General features: G+C 40.1%; 1 protein-coding gene across 3 annotated transcripts in view; it reads right to left on the bottom strand.

Moving 5' to 3' along the window:
* Positions 1-27,837, bottom strand: part of PC (pyruvate carboxylase) — a 629,184-nt gene that overhangs the window by 432,909 nt on the left and 168,438 nt on the right. For all 3 annotated transcript variants that reach the window (XM_063437445.1, XM_063437446.1, XM_063437447.1), the window contains 3 exons: positions 12,716-12,851; positions 9,800-9,984; positions 969-1,134 (listed from right to left, as the gene is read on the bottom strand). In XM_063437445.1, coding sequence (XP_063293515.1) covers positions 969-1,134; positions 9,800-9,984; positions 12,716-12,851 — 487 coding nt within the window. The remainder of the gene's footprint in view (positions 1-968; positions 1,135-9,799; positions 9,985-12,715; positions 12,852-27,837) is intronic.

Here is a 27,837-nt window from a genome sequence, read left to right as displayed (position 1 = left end):
ATAGCAAGTTTGTGGCACGGCTGTAGTTGTGAAGTTTGAAGACCTCAAGATAATTTGAGGCAATAAAGCAGCTTTACAAGGAATAGACTCAACCACCTCACACCTCTAGTATGCACTCTGCACATTTGGGGCACATTTACACTAAATAGAATAATTATTTAAACTAAAGAAAACATTTCACATCTTGGTTTATTACATAGTTCAAAAGTTGATTAAAAGTTAAAATGGCACACTTTAACCACCATAATTGAACACTGCAGTAGTTACAATACCAGGAATTCCCTCAGATGTGAGATCAATTAAGCTGAAAGTTCCTTTGCTATTTTAGATATATCAATTTTGTACTTCGCAGCACTTTAGGCATTGGCTGAGAGTGTCAGCGAACTCTCAGAAGACAAGAAGGAACATGGGTCCTTATCTTGGAATTGTGACAAGTTACCCATGTCATGATAACCACTACAGTGTGCTCCTTTAAATATGAAGTGCATTTAAACATGGAGTGCATTATAAGTACAGCATGTACTGTAAATGTATTGAACTCATATTGTGTTTTGGGAGCCATGATGGCACATATATGCAGTGAGCAGTTAATAAGCAAAATGTCCTCTGCAGGTTAGAGCTAGGTCTCTTGGTCAGAGCTTTGAGACTGTGACATACATAAATGCACTTCACTATATCACTGTTACTTTGCGGTGTTATCTTTTCTGCATTTTAGGTTTGTCTGTTTAGCCCTTGTTCATTGTAATTAACAATATTCTGCAAAATTGCATATTGTTTATGAATCTGTATTTATTGTGCAGTATTAAAGAAAGAATTTTTAAAAAGTTACCAATTTAAGCTTATAAGCAGCGCACAAAGATATAATTAGTGAGAAGCAGACCTTAGATATCCTTGTTGACAGATTAGTTTTAAGAAAGACACTGAATCAACAAGAATAAATTGAAATCTTGTATCTCTCATTCTCTTACCAGCACTGATTGCTATGCCGCGAGCCTCCACTTTGTCACCCATCTTGCGTACCACCTCTGGAGAAGGGCCAATGAATCTAACATCAGCATCAATGCAGGCCTGGGCAAAGTCTGAACGCTCTGACAGGAAACCATAACCTGGATGAACAGCGTCAACTTCATTCTCCTGGAAAACCAAAATAAAAAAAAATGCAGTTCGACTTTAATATGACAGTCATTGTGAGGACACCTGATTCTTGGGCACGAGTATTACACGAGTATATTTACCCAGGACATACTTGAAAACGAGAGAAATCTCAATGTATCTTTCCTGGTAAAATATTTTATAAATAAATATTACAGTACAATGGATTAAAGACTTGTGTTTTTATAACAAATGCTTAATTTTTCAAGTTTGATGCATAATGTTCACAACCTTTTATGCAATTATGTTATTATTATTATTATTATTATTATTGCCATTTATATAGCGCCAACAGATTCCGTAGCGCTTTACAATATTATGAGAGGGGATTTAACTATAAATAGGACAATTACAAATAAACTTACAGGAACAATAGGTTGAAGAGGACCCTGCTCAATCGAGCTTACATTCTATAGGAGGTGGGGTGTAAAACACATTAGGACAGGAATTTGCAATCAAATAAGCTGGAGTAGGGGTTAGTCTTGGAGGCCATTAGCTTTCCTAAAGAGATGGGTTTTAAGGCCCTTCTTAAATGATTGAAGACTAGGGGAGAGTCTGATGTGGGTAGGCAGGCTATTCCATAGGAAGGGAGCCGCCCGCGAGAAGTCCTGCAAGCGCGAGTTGGCCGTACGAGTGCGGACAACGGACAGGAGGTGGTCACGGGCAGAGCAGAGAGACCGAGAAGGCACATACCTATGGATCTGTGAGGAGATATAAGAGGGGCTAGAGTTGTTCAGTGCTTTATAGGTGTGAGTCAGTACCTTGAATTGACTCCTATAGCATACAGGAAGCCAATGTAAGGACTGGCAGAGGGGTGAGGTGTGAGAGAAACGACTAGAGAGGAAAATCAATCTAGCAGCAGCGTTCATTACGGACTGTAGGGGTGCAGTACAGCTATTGGGAAGACCAATCAGGAGAGGGTTACAATAATCCATGCGGGAAATTACTAGAGTATGGACAAGCTCCTTGGTAGTATCTGGTGCAAGAAAGGGGCGGATGCGGGCTATGTTTTTAAGATGGAATCTACAGGATTTGGCAACATGCTGGATGTGAGGCTCAAAGGTGAGACCAGAGTCAAGTATGACGCCAAGACAGCGCGCTTGCAAGGATGGACTGAGGTTGGTACCACAAACTTGAAGGGAGAGCGAAAGAGGAGGATCAGTATTAGGAGGAGGAAAGACAAGAAGCTCAATTTTTGAGAGATTGAGTTTCAGAAAGCGGGGGACATCCAGTCAGAGATGGAAGAAAGGCAAGCAGTGACACGTTGCAGGACGGCAGGGGAGAGGTCCGGGGAGGAGAGATATAGCTAGGTGTCATCAGCGTACAGGTGGTAGTGGAATCCAAAAGAGGTAATAAGTTGGCCAAGAGAGGCAGTATAAAGAGAAAATAGAAGGGGACCAAGGACGGTCCCCTAGGTTTACAGCTGCAGGGTTAAAACCTGGGGGACCTGGCACCCAGACCACTTCATTGAGCTGAAGTGGTCTGGGTGCTTAGAGTGGTCCTTTAAAATAAGCAGTGTATAGATCATGCCTCTGCAGTCTGACTGCTCAAACCTGGGATGACATATATAGGTTGGCAGTTTTCCAACCATGTGGCTTGACTCATTATACAATTAAGGGTTTATTCCCTTAATAGTATTAAAAGTTAATATTTTAATTTAAAATGTATTTCCATTACGCCTGTATCTGCTGCGATTATCATTTTTCAGTGGGTGCTAAGCTTGCTGCAAGACACACATCTCCTACATACCCCTGTTTTGCAAGCACTAACAGTATAAAAGCCCCAAATACATTATGTTGGCTTTATGGTATATAAATAAAACCTCTATTCTCTCTCCATTGTCAGATTGTAGGTTCGCTCCTGCAATAAATCACACAAAGAGTGTGTCCCTCCTTCCCCTTGCAGGAATTGCTTTCCTTTAGGCAGAACACAAGCAGGAGAAAAGCCCTAGAGGAAGGTTTCTCTGATAACATACATTCAGAGCACAACCTTCTTATTTATCTGTGTTGACTTAATTGCCTCACAGGACAGGGAATGGGCAGGTTTTTAATCTCTGGCTTTAGAGCAATGTAGATAATGTATAAATGAAATTTGATTTTCTGTCATTTAGTATTAACTTTTATTTTTCATGACAAGTACCCTTTAACACAGGCAATTGTTCAACTTCTGAACAAAAACAAAACCTATAATTTGTGCTGTGTTTGTTGTAATATTGTTTTTTAAAGGGCAGAAATTACTTTTTTTTAATATCATATATGTATACCCAACACATCAAGTGAATAAATTGTTAAAATGGGAAGAAAAATCAAAAAACAAAACCACTGAATTTTCATAATACACTTTTACACATACTGAGCTCAAAATGGATTCATCTTATCAGTCCTGATTGTTAAATACCTCATGTCTAAAATATAAAATTAATTTTTGCTAGTTAATGCTAAAGCTATACCACACTCCCTATAGTACCACTAATTTCTTGCTTTCTCTATCTCTAACCTGCCAATATCAATGCTGAGTTTCATAGTTATAACAGAGTGGTATGTTGCCGCCACCTACTGGCGTTTTTCAACATATTGGGATATCCCTTTAATGCAGAAAATTAGGCATACCGATAACCCTGTGATCACTGCTGGGCAGCTGGCAAAACCCAGCATTGATCACAATCGGCATAGGAATGCTGGGAAACCCTACCAGGGTCTCTCAAGGCCCTGTGTGTCTCCCTTGAGCACCTGACAGCAAGGAATCACCACAATTGGGCACAATCTGCTCAGCCACAGTATTTTCAGTGGATTTAAAGAGCTATATGCAGCATTCACTTTGAGCCTTACATCAGTGTTATCAATTAGCCTGGGAGTACAGGCTTTACAATTCAACACAATGAAATGTCTTTGCAAGGCAATTGTCTGACATTTGAATATAACACCACTAAGCTAAAGAAACAGAAAGTAACCAGGTCGGTTTAATTGACAACCAGGGGTTGTAACGAGATTTCAACTGAAATTGGGACTTTTTGCAAAATTGCAAAAAAATAAAAAAAAAGAATTACACTATTCACACAAAGCACTTTAGCAAGCTGAGGTACATCGGGGCTCTAGGGTCCATTTAACTTGGCCCAAGAGGAAGCTATGTTATTTTTATTATGTTATTTCATTTTTACATTTGCTACAGATTTTTTTCCTTTGAAAAAAAATATACCTCTTACCTGTTGTGCATTTCAGAGAAAAAAAAGCAAACAAAAATGCATGAATTATTGCTTGTATGTGCTTCTTGTGATGTCTGGAAGTCTCAAAAAAAGTCTAACAAGATTGAAAGGGCTTGGTGCCTAGACCTCTACTTTGGTAGCAAGATCCAGACAATGTCAGAGAAGCAAGCAGCCTGCAGTTCTTTTATGACAAATTACATATTTAAATTCTACAGTTTACATAGTAGCAGTAAATATTCCTATACAGCGCTAGGCAATGAACCTCATTAGGAACTAGACTGTTTTAGGCTTTGTTTAGTCAATTTTCACTAGTCAAAATGTTCTAAGAAAGGCAGGTGTTGCCATCCCTGTTATACGTAAGGCATAAGAGGAAGAAAAGAGGTGTTGAGGACAACAGAGCGAGAAATAAGACATGGAAATGTGCAATTCCAGCGAGAGAGACGAGGTGGAAAAGGGTAATGGAAGTGGAAGGTGATGCTAGAGAGTAACAAAGGTAGGACGCTGTGGTATGGAAAAAAAAAATGAAGAAAAGGGGCTTTTACATGCCATTCTAATAAAAAACATTTCAGGAGCCCTGACATCCATAAATAAATAACACCTTGTTTAATTGAATGGTGCTGCGGGCACTGCTCACCATGCAAGCAGTTGATAAATGTGAGATGACAGAAATGGGCAGTGTAATTACTTGCAACACAAAAAAATCTACAGTCATAACTCTAATTAAAGAACAGGATGGGAATTAATAGCAGGTACGTGGCTCAGGCTTGGATAATTCTCATTGTAAACAAGAGATTAATATAATGGTCTTGGCCCTCAATGTGTATGGCTGCTGTGATTTTTCAATAAAACCTAAATGGATCCTCACGCCACAGGTATCACTGGATGCACCATCTACAACTGAATTATTTTCATGTGTGAAGGACACAAAAGTTGTTAATGTCAAAAATTAATTATTGTAATAAGTACTTCACAAACCACAGTATTATTCCTTCCCCCACATCCTACCATTAATAAAAGACTGCTCCAGTAGAATTGTATAGTATGGTTATTCGATGATTCCTGGCAGAATTAGAAAATAATAGCATAAGATCCCAACAAAATCAAAACTATTATATTTGCTCAATGATATGGCATTTGTGCCATGCTGTAATGTACGGAGCAGGAATATGACAGGAAGCAGGGAGATTACAGCTGCCTACTTTGTTAAATCTCCTGTCTGCCAAGCAGCAGTCAGCACAGCAGCTGCCAGCACAGCAGCTCCACTACTCCCAAAGATAGGGAGGCATATGTGAGTGTATGAGAAAATGTGTGTGAGCGTGCCTGTCAATGAATGCATGTGAGTGAGCCTGAGTGAATGTCTGACAGTGAATGTGTGTGTTGGTCCGAGTTATTGTGTGTGCCTGCCAGTGTATGGCTGTGAAAATGTGTATTGGTTAAACAGTGTGTGTGCCAATGACTGTGCATCTGTGAGTGAGTGTATGTAAGTGCATGTATTAGTGTGCGTGTCAGTCAAAGTGGGTGTTGGTCTTCAACAGGAAGAGGTGCGGCTTTGGCAGGAAGAACTGGGACAAATTTACATATGGGGTGCCCAAATTTCATCATGCCTATGTCAGCACAAATCCAAAATACACAAGTGGCCTACAGGGTGGTACTGTAATTGATATTTTATTGTACACTGTTTAAATGCATTTTGTAACAACGGGGGGAAAGTTTGGTACACGTCGACATGAGACGCACAACACAAATATGAGAAGATGCTGATGGACCGACCTACCTACGAACGTGTACAGCAGCCCCAAGACACCACACCCCGTACACGCACAACGACACTCTACCCCCTCCCGAGGAAACTTGGAAAACACGCGATCCGCGCCCCCACTGACTCAGGCAGGGAGCTTAGCGGTTGTCCTCACCCATTGCCCCTGTCATATCGCATCATGACAACATAATATATAGCCAGAGAAACAGCTTGGACACTAGCTAACAGTGGCTTCATTGCCACTTGAGACTGAGATTTTACATGTAAATCTGTAAGGAGATATTCATTTATTAGCACTTACTCCTCATATGAAATACAATATAAGTTCTCATGTGTTTTATTCTATCTACCCCTATGGAAAGGACCCCAGAAAAGTATATATCCTAGAGATTGTACCACTCTACACTTACTGGAGGATCTATATAATGCAAGTGCATTTCCAGTTACTTACTGATCTAATACTTATTAAACTAACATACCACACTATATTAATGATTCTCTATTCTCTGTTTGATTTATTACATATTCCATTATTTGACAGTGACTTACTACACTATCACGTCATTTTCTGTTCCACGCTTATCTTTTCATATTCCAAACATCCAAGGACATTCCAAGGTGCTACTTCGACGTCCTCCTTCAACATAGGGAAGGAGGAGCGTGGGTGGGCTTTTAACAAACACAGTCGATGCCCTCTTCAGGCATGTGCCTACTCTGTGTAATGGGAAATTCAGCCTTGTATATGATACGATAACCCATTTCAACTTTCAATGGCAACAGCCAGAAACGTAATGCAACAAGGTCTGGGCCCCCATGGATAGATAGCGGAGTAGGCGATTAGGAGATTGGGGGGATGGGCTCATTCCCCCGTACCCCTGTCTCTATCACAATTGTCTGGAATCGACTAACTAACTCAATCTGATCTCTTATGGTGGGACTTTAAGGTTCCTACTGGGTGGTTTACAGGGTACAGCCTGCTCCTTAGGCGCCACGAAACTCGCTACCATACACAGATACACAAAATCTAGTCCACGTGCACTATTATGTTTGTTGTACCATCCCCTCCCATTCCCAAACCCACCATTACCCTTCCCATCTTTTTATTTTCTCTCTATATCTCCGACCTTACTTTTCACTTCTTATATCTATTACTGTTTTTTCACTCTGACTGACTTCTCCAATTCGCACATTTGCCAGCGACACCCCCGCACTAGTTGTGGTGGGTTTCAGGGTGCCTACAGATTATACTAGGTCCTACGGGCCATCCAAACAGGCGTACCCATGTGCTAGGTTGGAGATAGCTGATATAGCTAATCGGTGTATAAATTGCACAAGTCGATGACTCTGAACACTTTGTCAGAGTGACAGGCATACTATAGCCAGTAATTTTCTTTGTTTTACTTATATTTCAAAACAGGTTGGGGCACCATGAATATATGAACTCATGGCCAACGAGCACTCGTCCACTGCATTGCTTGTAGGCGGTTATTTGAATGTGCACTTTTGCTTGCCTTATGTTTGTGTTGGTATATGAATATGTTCGTATATGCTTTTGTATTATATTGTTTCTATTGAATATGGTGTCTGACCTTGCAATAAATAAAGAAGTAAAAAAAAACCCAAAAGAAACGTAATGCATAATGAAGAAGCCCAGGTGGATAAAATAACGGTGTATAAGTTTGTTTGCAAAATGTCTTTTGAAGCATTGCCCAGGTAAGAGTACAGAAAACACGTCTGTGTGCTCTGGGAATGCATATAAAGTGGGTAAAAGTATAGAGCTGATTACATTGATGACCCAGGGTAGTCACATAAAAATTACCAGCTACTGTGAATACAATATGCAATACGGGAGGAAGCAGTTGAACCTTTTTTAGCATGTCTCCACTCACAAAAGGCTTCATCAACTTGTTAGCCCTCTACCTTCCCTCAATTGTTCACTGCTTTCATGCTGGTTATAATCCAAGTTTTTACAACAGTGTGACATAATTTAGCAAATATTAGCATTTAAAAATCATGTTGAGCTACACAAACGTGCATAAAGTATATGCAGGGCAGACAATGTCAGCCAGCAGGATTCCTGGAGCCATATATCAGAACAGAGCTATCTATAGCAGCAATGCCTACAAAATTTATTTTCTCAGTCTAATATGGACTGCGATTTTTGTAAATAAATATAAAGCACAGAATCATCAAAACTACATTTGTAGTTCTTAGTGTAACTGTAAGAATGATTTGGTAATTGGTAGGTTTAGAGAATCTAGGAGATTTTAAGTAAACGCAGAGGATGAGAAGATATAAGTTTGTGTTTAAATATAAAGACAAGAGGCAAAACCCTAGATTACAGAAAGGCCTGATTACTCATTTTGCTGTTAAGATAATTAAAGGGTAAGATATCAAACAGCAATATATCATGTTTTGATTCATGGCAAGGTCAACACAGTCATCTTTTTAGGTTTGTTAAAATTAGCACAATTTAAACTACAGGGCCTACTGGAGAACTAGTGAAAAAGGGACCAGTGGAGAGGTGGGAGGGGGAGGAAGAAGGGAGGGGGAAGGGACTCGGGAAAAGAAGAAAATAAAGAGGACCGGGGGGGGGGGAGGGCAGAAGAACAGGGACCCGGGGGGGGGGGGGGGGGGAGGGCAGAAGAACAGGGACCCGGGGGGGGGGGGGGGGGGGGGAGGGCAGAAGAACAGGGACCCGGGGGGGGGGGGGGAGGGCAGAAGAACAGGGACCCGGGGGGGGGGGGGGGAGGGCAGAAGAACAGGGACCCGGGGGGGGGGAGGGCAGAAGAACAGGGACCCGGGGGGAGGAGGGGAAGAAGGGACGTGGTGAGGGAAGAAGGGACGTGGTGAGGGAAGAAGGGACGTGGTGAGGGAAGAAGGGACGTGGTGAGGGAAGAAGGGACGTGGTGAGGGAAGAAGGGACGTGGTGAGGGAAGAAGGGACGTGGTGAGGGAAGAAGGGACGTGGTGAGGGAAGAAGGGACGTGGTGAGGGAAGAAGGGACGTGGTGAGGGAAGAAGGGACGTGGTGAGGGAAGAAGGGACGTGGTGAGGGAAGAAGGGACGTGGTGAGGGAAGAAGGGACGTGGTGAGGGAAGAAGGGACGTGGTGAGGGAAGAAGGGACGTGGTGAGGGAAGAAGGGACGTGGTGAGGGAAGAAGGGACGTGGTGAGGGAAGAAGGGACGTGGTGAGGGAAGAAGGGACGTGGTGAGGGAAGAAGGGACGTGGTGAGGGAAGAAGGGACGTGGTGAGGGAAGAAGGGACGTGGTGAGGGAAGAAGGGACGTGGTGAGGGAAGAAGGGACGTGGTGAGGGAAGAAGGGACGTGGTGAGGGAAGAAGGGACGTGGTGAGGGAAGAAGGGACGTGGTGAGGGAAGAAGGGACGTGGTGAGGGAAGAAGGGACGTGGTGAGGGAAGAAGGGACGTGGTGAGGGAAGAAGGGACGTGGTGAGGGAAGAAGGGACGTGGTGAGGGAAGAAGGGACGTGGTGAGGGAAGAAGGGACGTGGTGAGGGAAGAAGGGACGTGGTGAGGGAAGAAGGGACGTGGTGAGGGAAGAAGGGACGTGGTGAGGGAAGAAGGGGCATGGTGAGGGCAGAAGGAAAGCTGATGTGCAAACTTTAAGATTAATCTGAAAATGTTTTTTTTTTTTTTTTTAAATGGGTTGATTGGGAAATGTACTTACCTTTGCAACTTTTATGATGTCTGGAATATTTAAATATGCCTGGACAGGAGGTAAACCTTTTCCAATAAGGTAGGCTTCGTCTGCTTTCTGTCTGTGTATCTGACCTGTATCCTGCTCAGAGTAAACCGCCACGGTTCTTATTCCCAGCTCTGTGCATGCTCGAAACACTCTAGTAGCAATTTCACCTACAAAATAATAAAGTGAAAAGGAAATATGGGCTTGCTGGTAGTGCAACATCGGCCAAACTTGGCATATTACTAGAGAAGAATTAATTGAACAGGAGGGGCAAAGGATGAGCATATCATTAGCTATATTCACTCTAGAAGATTTTGTTAGTCTCATATACGCCCTCTAATAGTTTTTAAACTAAAGGGACACTCCAGGCACCCAGACCACTTCAGCTCATTGGAGTGGTCTGGGTGCCAACTCCCACTACCCTTAACCCTGCAAGTGTAATTATTGCAGTTTTTTTAAAACTGCAATATTTACCTTGCAGGGTTAAGTCCTCCCCTAGTGGCTGTCTATTAGACAGCCACTAGAGGACACTTCCTGCTTCATAGCACAGGTTTTCTGTGCTAGAGCGTCGCTGGACGTCCACACGGATTGTTTTCCTGGCACTGGAGTTTCCCTTTAAGATTATTGGATTTGGCTTCCCCTCTACCCCCCTATTCTCAATTTGGCATTATCATTCAATGCAGAAATCCCACATAAGGATACCAAACTAGGGAGCAATTTATAAAAAATCTTTAAGACCTTACAGGTGTTTAGTTCATGGCTCCCTATTATGGTACTCATATTTGGTGTTGCCATATTTAAGGATACCACATTAGGGGGGGGAGCTGTAGACAGCTACTTTATTTGGTATCTAGTCCTATACGGACATTATTTTTGCTGTGTGCTTTTCAGAGTGCTCTGGACCAAGGTTTCCTTAAGGATATCTTTATTTTGCTGTGTTTTTAAACAGTCTCCTAGTCACTGCTTCTGAGGAACACCACCAGAGCATGAATGCTACCACCACCATGCTTCACCATTAAGTATTGCAAAGGGAATACATAATGCTTGGTTTCCTCCAAAGATGGTGCTTTGAATTGAAGCCAAACAATTCAATCTTTATTTCAACAGACCAGAGAAATCAGTTCCTCATAGTCTAAGAGACATTTGGGTGCTTGCCAGTTTCAAGCAAAAATGTATCCCTGGCAAGTAGAGATTCATCCCTGGATGGTATACTATGGCTTGCAGCAGTGAGCAACTTTTAAAGCCTAACTACAAATTACAATTATCTATCCCAACATCCCTTTTGTAGGAGTTGAATTGATACCAAAGTCCAACTCAATAATACTCCTATCCTACCTATAAGATAAGGTCAGGGTCTAATGAAAGTATTTAGAAAATTGGGCAGACTTGATGGGCCGAATGGTTCTTATCTGCCGTTACTCACATAAATGTGTATTTAGGCTATACTAAATGTGTTTAGAAATCAGTTTGTGTACTCGAGACAGAGGGGCGGCTAAGCATTTCTAGATTTATGCAGATATCATCAAGCCGTGGCAATCCAAAGAACGCTGGAATGGCACACTGTTTCAAAACAAAAACTTTAGATAACAATGGATAAAGAGAGCATGGGGAACTCCCTAAAAGCATCATGTGGCATACCAAACAATTACATCAGGATAGAACACTTCAGACATGCCCATCAGCCCAAACTCTGAAAATATGGGATGTGGTACGTGGGGCTCCCTACATCTCACCAAACCCCCCCCCCCCGATGATCCCTGTGAAAAATAAACCTCTTCTGGGGGGGTGGTGGGGGGGTTGGAAGAAATACCACCCCAAACTTGGAACTTCTGGGGGAAGGTGTTGGTCTCTTCGCTATACCAACACCTCCCCACCGGACACCTGGAGAGCAATCATACTTTCAAACGACCTTGGGAGACCATTCTGGGGAAGACTATATCGGAGAAAATCCTACACACAAAAGCTAAGTGAGCACCAGGTACCAGGAAACCAACTACAAACTCCTTTCCTTCTGGTACCGGACACCGGAATATCTCCACAGGGTGTTTCCCCACTATACCCAACACCTGCTGGAGGTGCGGAGAACCAGTGGGAACGATCTGACACATATGGTGGGACTGCGCCCGAGTGACACTATACTGGGAGTCGGTGGGCACCATAATCACGGAAATATTGGGAGAAACCCCACCCTTTAAAATAGAACACGCACTTATCCACACCACCCGGTTCCCCTTGGCGGCCTATTAAAAAAAAAATGAGTCTACCGTCATCTCTAACGCATCTAAATCACGGATACTTGCCCTCTGGACACAAGACAAAACCCCAACAGTGGAACAGTGGTTAAACAGTCATAGAAATTCAATCGGCCAAAGCAATGCATGCATCCCTGACAAGCACAGACGCAAAACACACAGAGCGCTGGCGACCCTGGTTTTGAATATATGACAGGGGTGGGCGCGTCACGCGCCAGGGGCGCTGGAGCTGACCCGCGGGGCCATTCCTTGAATTCAAAACCACACTATCTCCTACCTTCCAATATTACCCAAAGCTAGATTCACCCTTCTGTCCATTCTATCTACTCACCCTTCTAATCAATCCACTGCAAAAACTACCGAAGACCTCACAACATTAGTTTAACGACACCCTGGCATGTATCAGAGTGGTCCCAGTGGGAGTGGGGGGACACCAGGTCAAATAACCACCATTCACGATGACAGGGACATTCCAAACCATAATGTGGGAATGTGACTGCTTTACCAACAAGGTTTCTTAATAATTTGGCTGTTTATAAAGAGTTAAGGAAATAAAATGTTAGCCAATCATAATACAGACAATTTCCACATTTTAATAAAATACCAATAATAGGTTTTAAAAAATGAGAACTTTCTTTATACTCCATACCTCTATTGGCCACCAGGACTTTTTTGATTGGCTTGTACTCCACCTTTTGGGTACTCTGAAAGGCAGCATTCAGCACAGAAATTTTCTTAACACCTAGGAAGCTCAGGCCTCCCTTCACAAACCGAAGCTGCAGCATCTATGGAGATAATAGAAATTAATGTTTAGCAGTATCAGACCAAGCTACGTAACAAAATACAACTGACTTCAAGTAACGCATAATCTCACGCAATGTCCCATTTTTCTATTCATAATTAGAGCCAGAGAGGGTTTAAAATGAAAAAGCTTATAACCACCTGAATTATCTGAAATGGTGATGTCTCTTAACTTTGTTACGAATTCAGAAAAAAAAAAAAAAAAGAAAGAAATCAGGACTCTTCAACCACCTCCCAACCCCCATCCCCCATGCAAAAAACAATTAAAACATTTTTATTATTTTTAGATACCTAAACAAGGCAAATATATGGAGCCAGGTTTGCTCCTAGCTATGACAAAGTTTATGGCAGATTGCAAAGATGAGAAGACAAGAGAAAATAGAGGGGAAAAAGGAAAAAAAAAAGGGGGGGGCGGAGAAGGAAGGGCTGCTGAACAAGGTGGGGGTACGGGATGACAGTCATTAACGAGTCTGGTGAAGTCTGAGGCTAGGAACTACAATCAGTAGAACCACCGATGGATACATCTCATCCCTTGACTGTGGTGACTTTCAGATCTTCACATTTTCTGGTGTCCTCGACCACTTACACTCAACGTTTTATCCTAGGGGTTTGCATTTGTTGTCAGTAGGTCGGGATCACCACTTTAGCCGCGTTGGGCCCCGAATTTGAAAAAAAACTATTTTGACAAAGGAAAACTTTGTTTAATTTTTCCATCATTATTAAAAGTGGTGTGTAGGTCACTCCTTTTACTGTTCCTAATGATCCCAACATTGTTCTATCTGAACTTGACCACATTATGGTATTATATACAATCTACTACTCATATTCCTTATTGTACATCTCTTCAATAACTTAGAAACCCTTCTTCTTCACTGTTTTTTTATACGCACATATATAAATATATATATTCAATGCAAAAACTACTATTTTGCACTACATGCATACACACATGCTTTCCACTTTCCTTCTTTCACATGGCAACTAGTTGTGCTCATGTGACAATGTACCCAGAGTATAACCTCCTATTGGCTCGCATTTGTTTAATTAACTTCATAAGGTTGGGACTATTAACTTTCTATTCACCATGTCCTCTATGTCTATGGTCACATGATCATGTGAGATCTGTTTTAGTCTCCTCACCATTTATTCTTTGTTGTGCAATAAATGGATTTTCAAATTTGCAACTTGTCTTTTCACAAGTATCTCACTCCCTTGCGTTTATATTCTAACTGTCTCTAGTCATGAACACAATCATGTGATATTGATGTTACCCACTATACTTTGTAATACTAATTACATATATCTTTTTATTGATGTGCTTGGTTCCTCCATTAGTATAGTGCTTATCTTATGGTCCAATATTCCAGTTCATTCTTGGTTACATGATTGTCAACACGATCACGTAACTACAATGCGATTTGCTTGTGGTTTTTAAAAAATTCCTCTCTTTTTAGAATTATATGTTTACTAGCCTTCCCCTTATGTTTTAAATATTGTGTTTGTATCCATATGCTCTGCTTTTTCAAGTATTTTGCCATCTCTGTATATTCTTCCTAGTGTAGGTCAGGTGATCGTTACCGCAATTACCTGATCATGTGACTTACCGAAACCAGCGGTAGGAAACCTTGAGGCACTCCGGATGTTGTGGACTACACCTCCCATAATGCTTATACAGCCATAATGCTTGCATAGCATCAATGGAGATGTAGTACTCAACATTTGGAGTGCCGAAGGATGCTTACCCCTGACCTATACAGATGCCGAGTGCCCTTGCTGTATCACAAAGGATGTGTATTTTCATTTTCAAATTATGTTTTATCCTTGTTTTTGGTTTGTTCATTTTTTTTTTTTTATTCTTTCTTTTTGAGTGCATAAGTAGACAAAACAGCTCACTCTGCCACAATAGCATTCACAAGCATCAACATAGTACATTGATATTACAATGGTGGCGTCTGAGCAATGCACATTTTTATATATAAATGTAGAAACAGAACATTAGTTAACATCGGTTGCCTTTTACATTTAAAGTAACTGTCTTAATCTGCGCTGAATCTGTAGCTTGTTTGTAATTTGTTCATATTTGCTGTGGTTTGTTAATTTTTTATCGGTTTCATATAAATTTACAATAAAATATTCTCTTTGGATTATTTACCTCCCTGGCTTATTTCGGTTCCTGATTGCTTTCACCTAAATAAACTGGTATTTCATGCCATCCACATGTTTTAGCATTTGTCATGTTTTGTTTTTTTCCCCCAGTTTGCACTCCACTGGTGGTGCAGTGGCCTAACTGCCTCTTGAACTCCATAAGGGCTTACTTTCTGGGGGGTGAGTTCAGACAGTATAACCATTGACAGTACTACTGGAGTGTTTTTCTCCCCATAACTAGAAATTAACAATTAAAAGTGTGATTCCTAGTGCAATTCGTGAATAACACATCCATACAGCTGCAGTATCCACCTGTTGTGTAAGTGTATACGTGTTCTCTTTTTATTTTTATTTTATTTTTTTATATTCTTTTCAGATCATAAGTGATGAAATATGAAAATCTTTCTTCCAGCATTTGTTTTTCAGAAGTGTTTTGCACTTTTTCCTCTTAAAGCACTGTGCAAAGACAGTTCAATGGCTAACTAACCTTGGGGGAAAAAAATATATAAATGAGGCCGTGGAATTCAAGATGGCGGAACCAGAAAATCAGGCTGACTTTACACCGGCCAGCCCGGCACCATCCGAGGGCTCACACAAATCTATGGACACAGGTCTAGAAGCAGATATCAAAGAAATACTGCGGAACCTGCCATCCAAAACCAACCTGGCAAACATGCTAGGGAAACTGGAAGCGACGTTCCAATCTAAAATGAAGGCGATGGGCTCTGACATTAACCAAGTGAGTCTCAGTTACAGACCTAGAGGAAGAACATGACGTTCTACAAGCCCAAATAACAAACCTGTCTTCTACAATAAAATTCCAATAACACTTCAGGTCCTCCATCCAGCGTCATATAGATGACTTAGACAACCGGGGCTGTAGAAATAATTTACGCATACAAGGCCTACCAGAGGCCCAAGGGGAAGACGTGATGTCGACCCTCATTGAGCCCTTCAATTTAATACTCTGGATGGAACACCCCGGCAAATAAAAGAAGAACGGATCAACGTCTATTCTCCCTCCACCGTAGTCAGGCGACAACTCAAAGAGGCAACCAAAGTTAAAGGACTCCTTTCTCCAAAAAAGAACGACCCGAAGTAATTAGTACCCCTGAACCACAACCAAGGGACACTATGTAACCCCACGAGACCAAGTGACTGCACATCCTCCCCCCCCCCCAGCCCCCTGATGCTTCACTTGGGCTTTGGGCCATGCTGGCAGTGATATACTCATCGCCTATAGCCCGACTGCGTATCAATGGCCAACTATACAACCCAGTCACGATAAACAGCACGAGACAGGGATACCCCTATCACTGATCCCATTTATCCTGGTCCTCGAACCATTCCTTCAGGGGTTAGAGATAACCATCAGATACATGGTTTTAAGATTAAAAACCAAGAATACAAGATCTCAGCTTTTGCAGCTATATCAGACCCACTCTCCACTATACCAATTATACTGGCAGAAATGGACAAATACAGTGCGGTCTCCAACTTCCAAAAAAACCTCACTAAATGCGAACTACTACCCCTATACACAACACCCACCCTTGACACCCATCTACAACAACAATTCCACTTCTCTTGGGCCAATAGATCTATTACATACCTAGGGATACGCCTACCAACAGAGCTAGACTTACTCTATGAACTTAACTTCCCTTCACTATTGGCAGCTATCTCAACAGATATCAAGACATGGCATAGCCCATTCTATGGATGGTTCTGTAGAATTAACATTCTTAAAATGAACGCACTTCCCCGCATCTTATACTTACTCCAGACACTTCCTATAGAACTCCCATGAAAATTCTTTGACACGATCAACGCAACATTCACAAACTTCATATGGTCCAACATACGCCCCCGAATAGCACACACAATCTTATCCAGGAAAAGGAAAATGGGAGGAGTAAACCTGCCAGACTTAAAATCATATCATAAAGCCATTCACATGACTAGGATATATGAATGGGCCAAGGGATTCTTCGACGCAACAATGGGTAGTCCTGGAAGACTTTCTTAGAAACACCCATACGATTGATCCCATGGCTCACACCAGGCTTAACACACCTACAAAACAAAACAAACACAAAAAAAAAAACAATCTCCCCAGATTTGCAACACACTGGACAGAAGAACTACCGATTGACCTAACACGGCAACAATGTCAGACCACCTTTAGAAAAGCACACACAACAACCACTTCCACTGCAGCACAAGAAAGCATCTACAAAGGCATCACACGCTGGCACTCAAGATCAGTGTTGGAGATGTCAACAATCAGAGGCCAATCCCGCACACATATGTGGAAATGTCCAATCGTAACCAAATTCTGGAGAAGAACACATACTCCCATCCAAACAATCAGCAACACTAAAATCCTTTTTGCACCAGAACATTTTCTCATACTAGTGCCTCCACCTCACCTCAAAAAAGTTGAGGCAATCCTAACCACTCACCTAATTATAGCGGCTGCTCAGCTTATCCCTAAAAACTGGAAACAGGAACCTCCACCCTCAGAGTGTGGATTCACAGAGTAGAGGAAATCAAATAGATGGAGAAAATAACATATGCCAAGTCTAGAAACTTCAGTAAATTCACCCACATCTGGGTTTCATGGAACAACTTCCCAAGATCAAGCATAGGGCTTCGATAGACAATAAGCAGAGTCAGCACACACACAGATACAGCAGCAACAACCCACACACAGAATCCACCGACAGCAGTCATGACCTTAGTGCCCCCAAACACCCACGACCTCACATAAAATTGTCTTCAGTGACCAAAGAAAGGAACATAGAACAGGCATTATGACATTCCCAAATTTCTTAATGAAGTAATTGGACAGTTTTAAATTGGGGAATAATAGAACTAGCAGCTACAGCACTTCTTTCGGTACCTTTGTCACTAAAGGTTCTTGACTTTATTGCACTAAACAGCAGTAGTATGACTTTTAAAAATATATATTTTATAAAATATGTTCCATACAGCAGTTGTGTAAACAAATGTGAAAATTACCGGTAACACCTTGTTATGTTATAATTATGCATGTCACGCTTGATGAAATTACTTTTTTTTTTATTATTTATATATAGGAAGGAAGTGAGCAGGCTGCCCAGACTGGCAGACTTTCGTGTTCCAGTTTGCCAATCTGCTCACTTCCTTCCTAGATGGTAAGTATGCAGTTTATCAAGTGTCACAAAATGGTTAAAAAGCTATACATTAAACTATTCATTATCTATGACCTTAAGGAAAAAGCACCTTGTTGAAATGACAGGCTTGTCTTTGACAAAAAAATAAATCTATCTACAAAATGTCTGCTATTAATGAGTGTGAAGTCACTTCTGAAAACTACAAGATGGAGGCTTTCACAAGGAAGCAGTCTTCCACCTTTTAGTCTCACATGAAGCTCCTCCCGCTTGGATTCACACCTGTAAACTGGCATTACACTATCCCTCTTTTCTCTGCCGAGGACTTCAATATACAGGCAGTTGGAGGCAATGTCATTAATTTGTTGTTGCCAATTTGAACTGGTAACCAGTAAAGATCATTGGTTACTTGGGAGCCCAGATAATAGTTGCTAGACATTGTTTTTGGGACTATGTTTTTTATTGTGGACTTGCAGTTACTCATTAGTAGTTGTGCCATGGACATACAATTAATTTTTAAATTTAAATTTAATTTGTTACTCCAGCGGGCCAGACGTTCCCCACCACTGGTGTACTGGTATGGTTTAGTGGACCGTTAATAAATTCTTGCAGACCGGCACCAGTCCGCTGACCACCAGTTGAAGACCACTGGTCTAGTCAGCTCCATATGCTTGATAACAGAATTGCAATACCAGTTATAGAGGGTGTATAAACACCATGCTGTCTCACACACCTTAGACCTTCCCCATAGGAAAGAGTTGACTCAAGGAAGAGTGAATGAAGGGTAAAGAAACATAAGATGTTGGATAAAAGTGGAATAAATAGTACTCTAACGAGAGTGCAGAGTTGGAGAAAAGTATCATAAATCTGTATCTGTGCTTTTTTTTTCCAAAAATACATTTTGATAAAAATTTCGAGGAGATTGTGTATTAAGTTTCTATGCCAGGAATTAAGTGTTTATTTTCCATTTGTATCTCTATTTAGAGTAGCAGGGTGCCAACAGCAGCAGATTTATTACTTACATGTACCTGCAGACAAACACATACTATTTTTGCACACCTTCCAAGTGTTCCTATTTAGGATCGGTAGTCCCAATTTCGGTACCAAATGTCTGTTTCTTGGAGTTTCATATTGTTGCTGACTGAGTGACTGACTCCACAGCAATAATACTCACGGTAATGTGTATTTGAATAATATTTTTTTTTTAGAAATACATCTGCGTAAATAAGATACACTGCTCTGGTTTTAAATGGTAATGGTTTTTATTAGTTGCATATATTGTTATTTGTAAGCCACCTACAATTTCACAGAACAGGCCCTCTCCTAGGCACACTTCCGCTCGCACCCTTAAAATTAAAGCATTCCTTCATTTTGGGAGGTATGGTTTTGGACTATACACAAGATGGTAATATCACTGCATAGGTGTGTATTCATTCTTATTCTTGGGCATCAATGTAATTTTTTTTTTAAGACAAAACAACTTCATTTTAATGTATGTACTGTTACAGCAGGGGACAGCCAGTAACAAGCAGAGAGCATCAGCGGATATCAGAATATTATAAGAAGCCCAAGGCAACAATTCCTTATGAGTACAGGGACCAAACTTTGGTGTTAATCTGTTGGAAAACACAAAGTAAAACAGTACCCAAGAATTAAGTTGTTTTGAGTTTTAAGTATAATTACACCTACTGTCAAAAGGATTGTATGTATTTGCTTAAATCATCAACACAGATTTATCTAACTGATGCTATTCTAGCTAAAGCAGTTAATAAATATAGAATCTATAATAGCTGACCACTCTACTATAAATTGAAAATAGTTTCCACTGAAAACCTTGGTATTATTTTATTCTGTACTGTTTAACTCTTTATGACAATGCAAACGGTCTTCTCTGACAAGTTAAAAATTAAAAATGCATGTTAACTTTTCAGTAAAATATACCACAAAAAAAAACAACAACTTGAAATCAAAAAAGTAAAGAATACTTTTTACGCATGTGCTGTTGGAGTGAATAAGTGAATGGGTGAACAAATCTCTTTGGGAAAAAACTTTGCCCTGTCTGGCCTTTTCACTAGTTGGCAGGAGTAAATATCCCACTTTGTTTTCTGTGCTAAACTTCCGTTTAAATAAGGGGGGACAAATTTTTTTTATTAATCTAGAGCAGAGTTCAAACAGAAAGAGACAAAGATAAAGGACTTTGGATTATGGTGAAAATATGTACGACTGAGCATTTAAAAACAAATCTATAACTTCAAAAACTTGCCTTGTTGTCTTGTACTAGGAGTGCTGATGACAGGCTTAGTGGGTATAATATTACCATTTCTAAGTGAATGTTTGATCTAGTCAACAGAGTATTACAAAAAGAATAACCATATTGTCTAAAGCAGTGGTTCTTAACCCGTGGTTCAGGGCCCATAATTGTGTGCACAGGATGTTTCTATGGTTCCACATTAACTGAAAAAAAAGTACACCGCATATAGGTCTCCAAGCCAACGTAATGTACATTGTTTGGGTCCTCATCAAAAAAGGTTAAAAACCACTGGTCTAATGCAGGATTTCAGAGCATTATTTCTGGTAGGTGATTTAGCGTCAACCAACCATTTGCTTTCCTAAGTAACTAAGAGGGAGATAAATATGTAAGCTTTACATGAGTACTGTCACCTCCCAGGATTTTTAACATTATGTTTACCTTATCTGTATATTTAGCAAATATGTAGTGTAGTGAAGTGTGAAAAATATAATGAAAAATGTAGAAATCCAAATCTCTCCATCTTCCAGCTAGGTGCCTCATCTTAGTTAGTTACATAGCTGAAAAGAGACTTGCGTCCATCAAGTTCAGCCTTCCTCACATTTGTTTTTTGCTGTTGATCCAAAAGAAGGCAAAAAAACCCAGTTTAAAAGCACAATTTTGCAACAAGCTAGGAAAAAAAATCCTTCTTGACCCCAGAATGGCAGTCAGATTTATCCTTGGATCAAGCAGTTATTACCCTACATTGAAAGATTATATCCTTGAATATTCTGTTTTTGCAAGTATGCATCTAGTAGCTGTTTGAACATCTGTATGGACTCTGATAAAACCACTTCTTCAGGCATAGAATTCCACATCCTGATTGTTCTTACAGTAAAAAAACCTTTCCTTTGCCTTAGACGAAATCTTCTTTCTTCCAGTCTAAACGCATGGCCTCGTGTCCTATGTAAAGTCCGGTTTGTGAATAGATTTCCACACAATGGTTTGTATTGGCCCCGAATATATCTGTATAATGTTATCATATCCCCTCAGGCAACGTTTTTCTAAACTAAATAGGTTTAAATTTGTAACCTTTCTTCATAGCTGATATGTTCCATTCCTTTTATTAATTTTGTAGCCCGCCTCTGCACTTTCTAGTGCCATAATATCCTTCTTTAGAACAGGTGCCCCAAATTGCACAGCATATTAAATGTGTGGTCTTACCAGTGATTTATAAAAAGAGGCAAAATGATATTCTCGTCCCGAGAATGAATGCCATTTTTCATGCATGACAATACCCTACTGGCCTTGGCCACTGCTGATTGACATTGCACATTGTTGCATTGTTTGTTGTCTATAACAATTCCCAAGTCCTTTTCGTGTGTTGTTATCCCTAATTCGCTTCCATTAAGGGTATACGTTGCTTGTGTATGCTTTACGCCGAAGTGCATAACTTTGCATTTTTCAACATTAAAAAATTTCATCTGCCATTTGAGTGTCCAGTCCCCCAGTCTATCTAAATCCCTCTGCAGCAAAGTAATATCTAGCTCACATTGTATTATTTTACAAAGTTTTGTGTCATCTGCAAACACTGAAACATGACTTTCAATGCTGTCCTCAAGATCATTTATAAACATATTAAATAGAAGGGGTCCCAGAACAGACCCCTGAGTGACACCACTTGCCACCTCTGTCCAGCTTGAAAATTTACCATTAACGACAACTCTTTGTACTCTGTTTTTAAGCCAATGTTCTACCCAAGAACAAGCATTTTCATCTAGACCGATTTCCTTATGTTTGAACACTAATCTATTGTGTGGAACTGTATCAAATGCCTTGGCAAAATCCAAATAGATCACATCCACTGCAACACCCTGATCTATACTTCTACTTACTTCTTCGTAGAATGCAATCAAGTTAGTTTGACACGACCATGCTAACTTATCCTCTGAAGTTAGCATGGAGAAAGCACACAGAGAAAAGGCGATCAAGATCATGCATAGCAATGGCCTCTGTGGAAACTGTAGATGGCTCCTTCATGGGTGCTATTTTGGATAAACTCTGCCAAGCAAAGCAGATGCTCAATATTCTGTGATTTAGCAGAATACTTGCTATTTGCAGATTTCCTGAATTTCCTTTTTCTGAAAAGTAAAATATGTACTTCAGAGCATCTCTTGTAACAAACGTTATTTTGTTTTGAAACATTATACATAATGTACCAATACACTTTTGCCTGCATCCTGTGTGTCATTAAAAGGGGCACTATAAGCAACCAAGACCACTTCAGCTTTCTAGAGCTGCAATGTTAAACATTGCAGTTCCAGAGAAACTAATTTGTACATTGCAGCATTAAGTCAGTCTCTAGTTGCTGTCTACAAGACAGCCAATAGTGGGTTTCCTGGTTTGAAACTGACCTTTGGTCAGGTATCTGATGCTGGACATCCTCACGCTCTGAGTGAGGACCTCCAGCTTCAGATTTTTCCCCATAGGAAATCATTGATTCAATGCTTTCTTATGGGAAGGTGTAATGAGAGCATGCCACTTGCCGTTCATGCGAATTAGAACACGCTCGTCATAGGATGGAGGAGGAGATAGAGGTTTAACGTGATTCTTGCATCCTTCATTTGGCAGTGCAAAGTTGGGTTTCCTGCATTAATTAGTTATTGAGTCTTGCACTTTAATAATCCAGGAGATATGCTTCCGTAGAACTTCAGATCATTGAGCTCAGACAATGCACACACATAACAGATATTGACCATTTTCTGGAAAAAAAACAAAAAAACCTTACTTTTTTTACTTTTGGTCTTCAAGACAACTTTACGAATACCAAGTGAAAAAAAAATACTTTGTATTCGTAAATAAGGGAAGTTAAATTGGCCCTCCTGTCCCTACTCTTGGTGCCGTAGGTAGGGGCATGTCTACTAAACAGGGAGCAGGCCCCTCTATTTTGGATTGGAGAGGGGGGGAGTGGGTGCTGCTCACCATTTTATAGACATGCCCCTACTTTCAGCACAGCGAGGACAGGTAAGAGGGAGACCTTTACACCAATATGAGGGCCATATGTCACCCCTAGAGTGACAGGATATATGGGGGGGGGGGGGGTTATGTAGTGTCAGGGAGCACAACTCCCCACTGCTAAAATGTTTAAATATTACATATCTCCCTCTTTGTAATAAACTAAACTACATGAACGAACGAGCAAAGACCGAATTTGATCTTCATTTCATTTATTGTAATATTGATTTGTTCATTCGTCTTTTGGACAAACAAATAGCCAAAGTTTGGACAAAAAGGAATGCCCAACTCTACAAGTGGGCATGCGCAGTAATTTCATACCGCAAGCTAGTGTGAAATACAAACATGGTGGCGCTTAAGGAATGAGGCAGTATAAAAAAAAAATTTTTAAGTGAAATTGGAGATGTAGAGGCATTTGGGGCTGACTGAGGGGAAAATAAAGAGTAGAAATATAGAGAGAGGGATTTAAAAAACAAAAACAAAGAAACAAAGGATGCAGCCATGCTGCTTTAATATCTTGAAACTAAGTTTTTATGTCCATCTCCCAAGCCTCACAGATTTCAACTGCTCTCTCTTAGTAATCACACACTCTGAATCCTCTATCCTCAGCACTAACTTGTCACTCCTCTCCTCTTCTTAGTAGCAGGCAGAAATTCCTGGGACAGAGAAAGAGGTGGATGTAGTAAGTTTAACAGAAAGGGAATATGTTCGAGAGACAGAAACAGTAAGTGCTACATCAGTGGTAGAGGAATTAACCCCTTCAGGACGGAGTCAATAGTGCACGTTCTGATCCAAACAAAACGTAAACAAAAACTGGAATTTGCGCTATATGTCTGTTCAACCGTAATTCACCGCTGTCACATTAAGTGCACCCACACTTATTATATATCATTTTGTTCAGGAGAAACAGGGCTTTAGTTTATCATTAACTATTCATATATGGAACATAATTTATTATGAATAACATTTTTAAAAAATGTGAGAAAATACGATTTTTTTTAAAATTTGTATTTCTGTCTGGCATTTTAGCTGTGAATGTCATAATACTGTTAGGTTTTTCTGCAAAAAAAATGCACATATTTGTAATCAGCAATGTCTCACGAGTACAACAGTAAAACATTACCCCCCATTAACAGGTTTTATGGTGTTTTGGAAAGTTACAGGGTCAAATATAGAACGTTTGACCCTGTATTGAAATTTGCCAGATTTGAGACTGTGTGGTAGCCCAGGAATGAGAATTACCCCCATAATAGTATACCATTTGAAAAAGTAGACAGCCCAAGGTATTGAAAGTTGGGTATGTTTAGTCTTTTATAGTAGCCACTTAGTCACAAACACTGGCCAAAGTTAGCGTTCATATTTGTTTTTGTGTGAAAAAAGCAAAAAAACTAATATTTGGCCAGTGTTTGTGACTAAATGGCTACTAAGAAAGACTGGACATACCCCACTTGCAATACCTTGGGTTGTCTACTTTTGCAAATGGTATGCCATCATGGGTGTAATTATCATTCCTGGGCTACCATACGCTCTCAAAGGCAACATAACCAATCTGGCAAATTTCAATGTCAAAAAAATGAAATGCAAGCCTTATATGTGACTCTCTAACTTTCCAAAACACCATAAAACCTGTACATGGGGGGTACTGTTATTCTCGGGAGACTTCACTAAACACAAATATTAGTGTTTTAAAACAGTAAAACATATTACAACAATAATATAGTCCATAAAAGTGCCGTTCGTTTGTAAAAAATGCAAAAAATGTCACTTTTACTTAAAATATCATCGTTGTAATACAATTTACCAGTTTGAAACACTAATATTTGAGTTCAGCGAAGTCTCCCGAGTAAAACAGTACCCCCCATGTACAGGTTTTATGGTGTCTTGGAGAGTTACAGGGTCAAATATAGTGCTTGCAAATTAAATTCTCTGCACTTTCTCCCTGTGTTGTCAGGCATGTCAATCAAATTTTAATTATTCAAATCACATCATTATGTTAAAAGATTAAATATATATGTACAATTTTAATATATATGCATTTATAGGTATTTAAATTCTACGTGTATACTAATGTGTGTATATATATATATATATATATATATATTTATTTGCGGTTATTTGTATTTTATATATAGAATGTCATTCTAAGTGTATTTTGTTACATATATATATATATATATATATATATATATATATATATATATATATTCGTAAAAAAATAGAGTTAGAATGAAATTACATATGAATATATAATTTATTACATTTTGTTTCAATATTTTATTTATTTTACTATTTTATTTATTATTGTAATTATACGTATATATATCTATTATATATGTAACGTCATTCTAAGTGTATTTTAATATTAATATATACTTATATTAAAATACACTTTGTATGACGTTACACATACATACATACACATATATAGATATATATAGATATATATAGATATATATAGATATATATAGATATATATATATATATATATATATATATATATATATAAATAAATTTCTATTTTAATTTTACACATGTCTAATATATTTTTACAGCTCCCACCAGCAGGGGGACTGTGACATTTTAGACAGTCCCCCTGCTGGCAGATCCACAGCCAGCTATAGGGGGACATGTGATCGCTCTTTGAGAGCGATCACATGGCCCCCGGGGGCTTCTTTTGCCGTGGGAGGGCTGTCTGGCAGTCCTCCCGAAGCAGAAAACGCCTGGAAGGTAAGTATCCCGGGCGCTCTGGGGGCTGCAGCCGTTACAGTCTTCTATGCCACCGCAACGGCTTTAAAGACCATTTAAATGGGGACAGCATAGAACGCCGTCATGGCATTAAGGGGTTAAGGGGACAGCCAGTGTCAATATTGTGTCAAGGCTTGACCCATTAGGGGCAGACCCATGTGGAAAGTAGGAGGATTCAGCCAGCTGTGAATTAAGCAAGGACTTGCAGGGAGTACAAGATCAGAGCTCTCTGTAAGGTCCTAGTGCCCTAACACACGCTACACTTTTGGGGGGATACTTCCTTGCTGTAACTAAAAGTGGAACGCTAGGTAACAAAGTCATATAACACACAAACCTTTGTATTTTCCTGACAAAAAAGGATGGTTGGGAGGCATGGTTATGACAGGGCTCCTAGCATAACCCTGCACTTATCACCCTGTGTTTGGGAAATAAGGTGCAGGCTAGCAGACCAGATCGGAGTCTTTAAAGACCAGAGAGAAAACCCAGGGGTCTCCTTCAATGTTGGAGAAATAACCGGTGTTGTCACCAGACTGAGGCTTAAAGGGACACCAGCAGTTTTTGTGTATAAATCATACCTCTGAAGTTGCACTGCTCAACACAATGTCATTTAGGAGTTAAATTTGTTTTGTTTCTGTTTATGTAGCCCTAGCCACAACGCCTCTGGCTAGTGACTGACAACCTAAAATTAAACCATTTTATTTTTTAATTTAAGTCAAATGTAAACGTATTTTAAAAGTTCTATCCTGTTCTGTAATTACTTTAATTACCCGCAGGTGGCTCCTGCAGGGTCTAGCTTGCTTTTAGAGCAAGAGATCAGAAATTCAATATTTTACAGAATTTGCAATAAGGCTAGTGTAAATATTAGATGACTCTTTACAGGAAGTGTTTAACTCCTAAATGGCAGTGAATTGAGCAGTGAGACTGCAGGGGCATGGTCTATACAAAACAGCTTCATTAAAGGGACACTATAGTCACCTGAACAACTTTAGCTTAATGAAGCAGTTTTGGTGTATAGAACATGCCCCTGCAGCCTCACTGCTCAATTCTCTGCCATTTAGGAGTTAAATCCCTTTGTTTATGAACCCTAGTCACACCTCCCTGCATGTGACTTGCACAGCCTTCCATAAACACTTCCTGTAAAGAGAGCTCTATTTAGCAAGTTCTGTTTAATTAAGATTGTCTTATCCCCTGCTATGTTAATAGCTTGCTAGACCCTGCAAGAGCCTCCTGTATGTGATTAAAGTTCAATTTAGAGATTGAGATACAATTATTTAAGGTAAATTACATCTGTTTGAAAGTGAAACCAGATTTTGTTTTCATGCAGGCTCTGTCAATCATAGCCAGGGGAGGTGTGGCTAGGGCTGCATAAACAGAAACAAAGTGTTTTAACTCCTAAATTACAGTGAATTGAGCAGTGAAATTGCAGGGGAATGATCTATACACTAAAACTGCTTTATTTAGCTAAAGTAATTTAGGTGTCAATAGTGTTCCTTTAAGCTAAATGCTCTTCTGTGACTATAGTGTCCCTTTAAAGCAGAAGTTCAGTCTCTTTGAGCAATATACACAGCTCATTGATCAGTTTGTTGCTACTAATTTTGGCCCCAAGTATCATTAGAAACCTGGATCTCCCTAGCATAAGTAGGATTTTAGCCCCTACTGGTGCTTAAAGGACCACTATAGGCA

The sequence above is a fragment of the Pelobates fuscus genome, chromosome 12 (assembly GCF_036172605.1).
Source record: "Pelobates fuscus isolate aPelFus1 chromosome 12, aPelFus1.pri, whole genome shotgun sequence".
NCBI lineage: Eukaryota > Metazoa > Chordata > Amphibia > Anura > Pelobatidae > Pelobates > Pelobates fuscus.
This window is presented reverse-complemented; position numbering and strand designations above follow the sequence as displayed.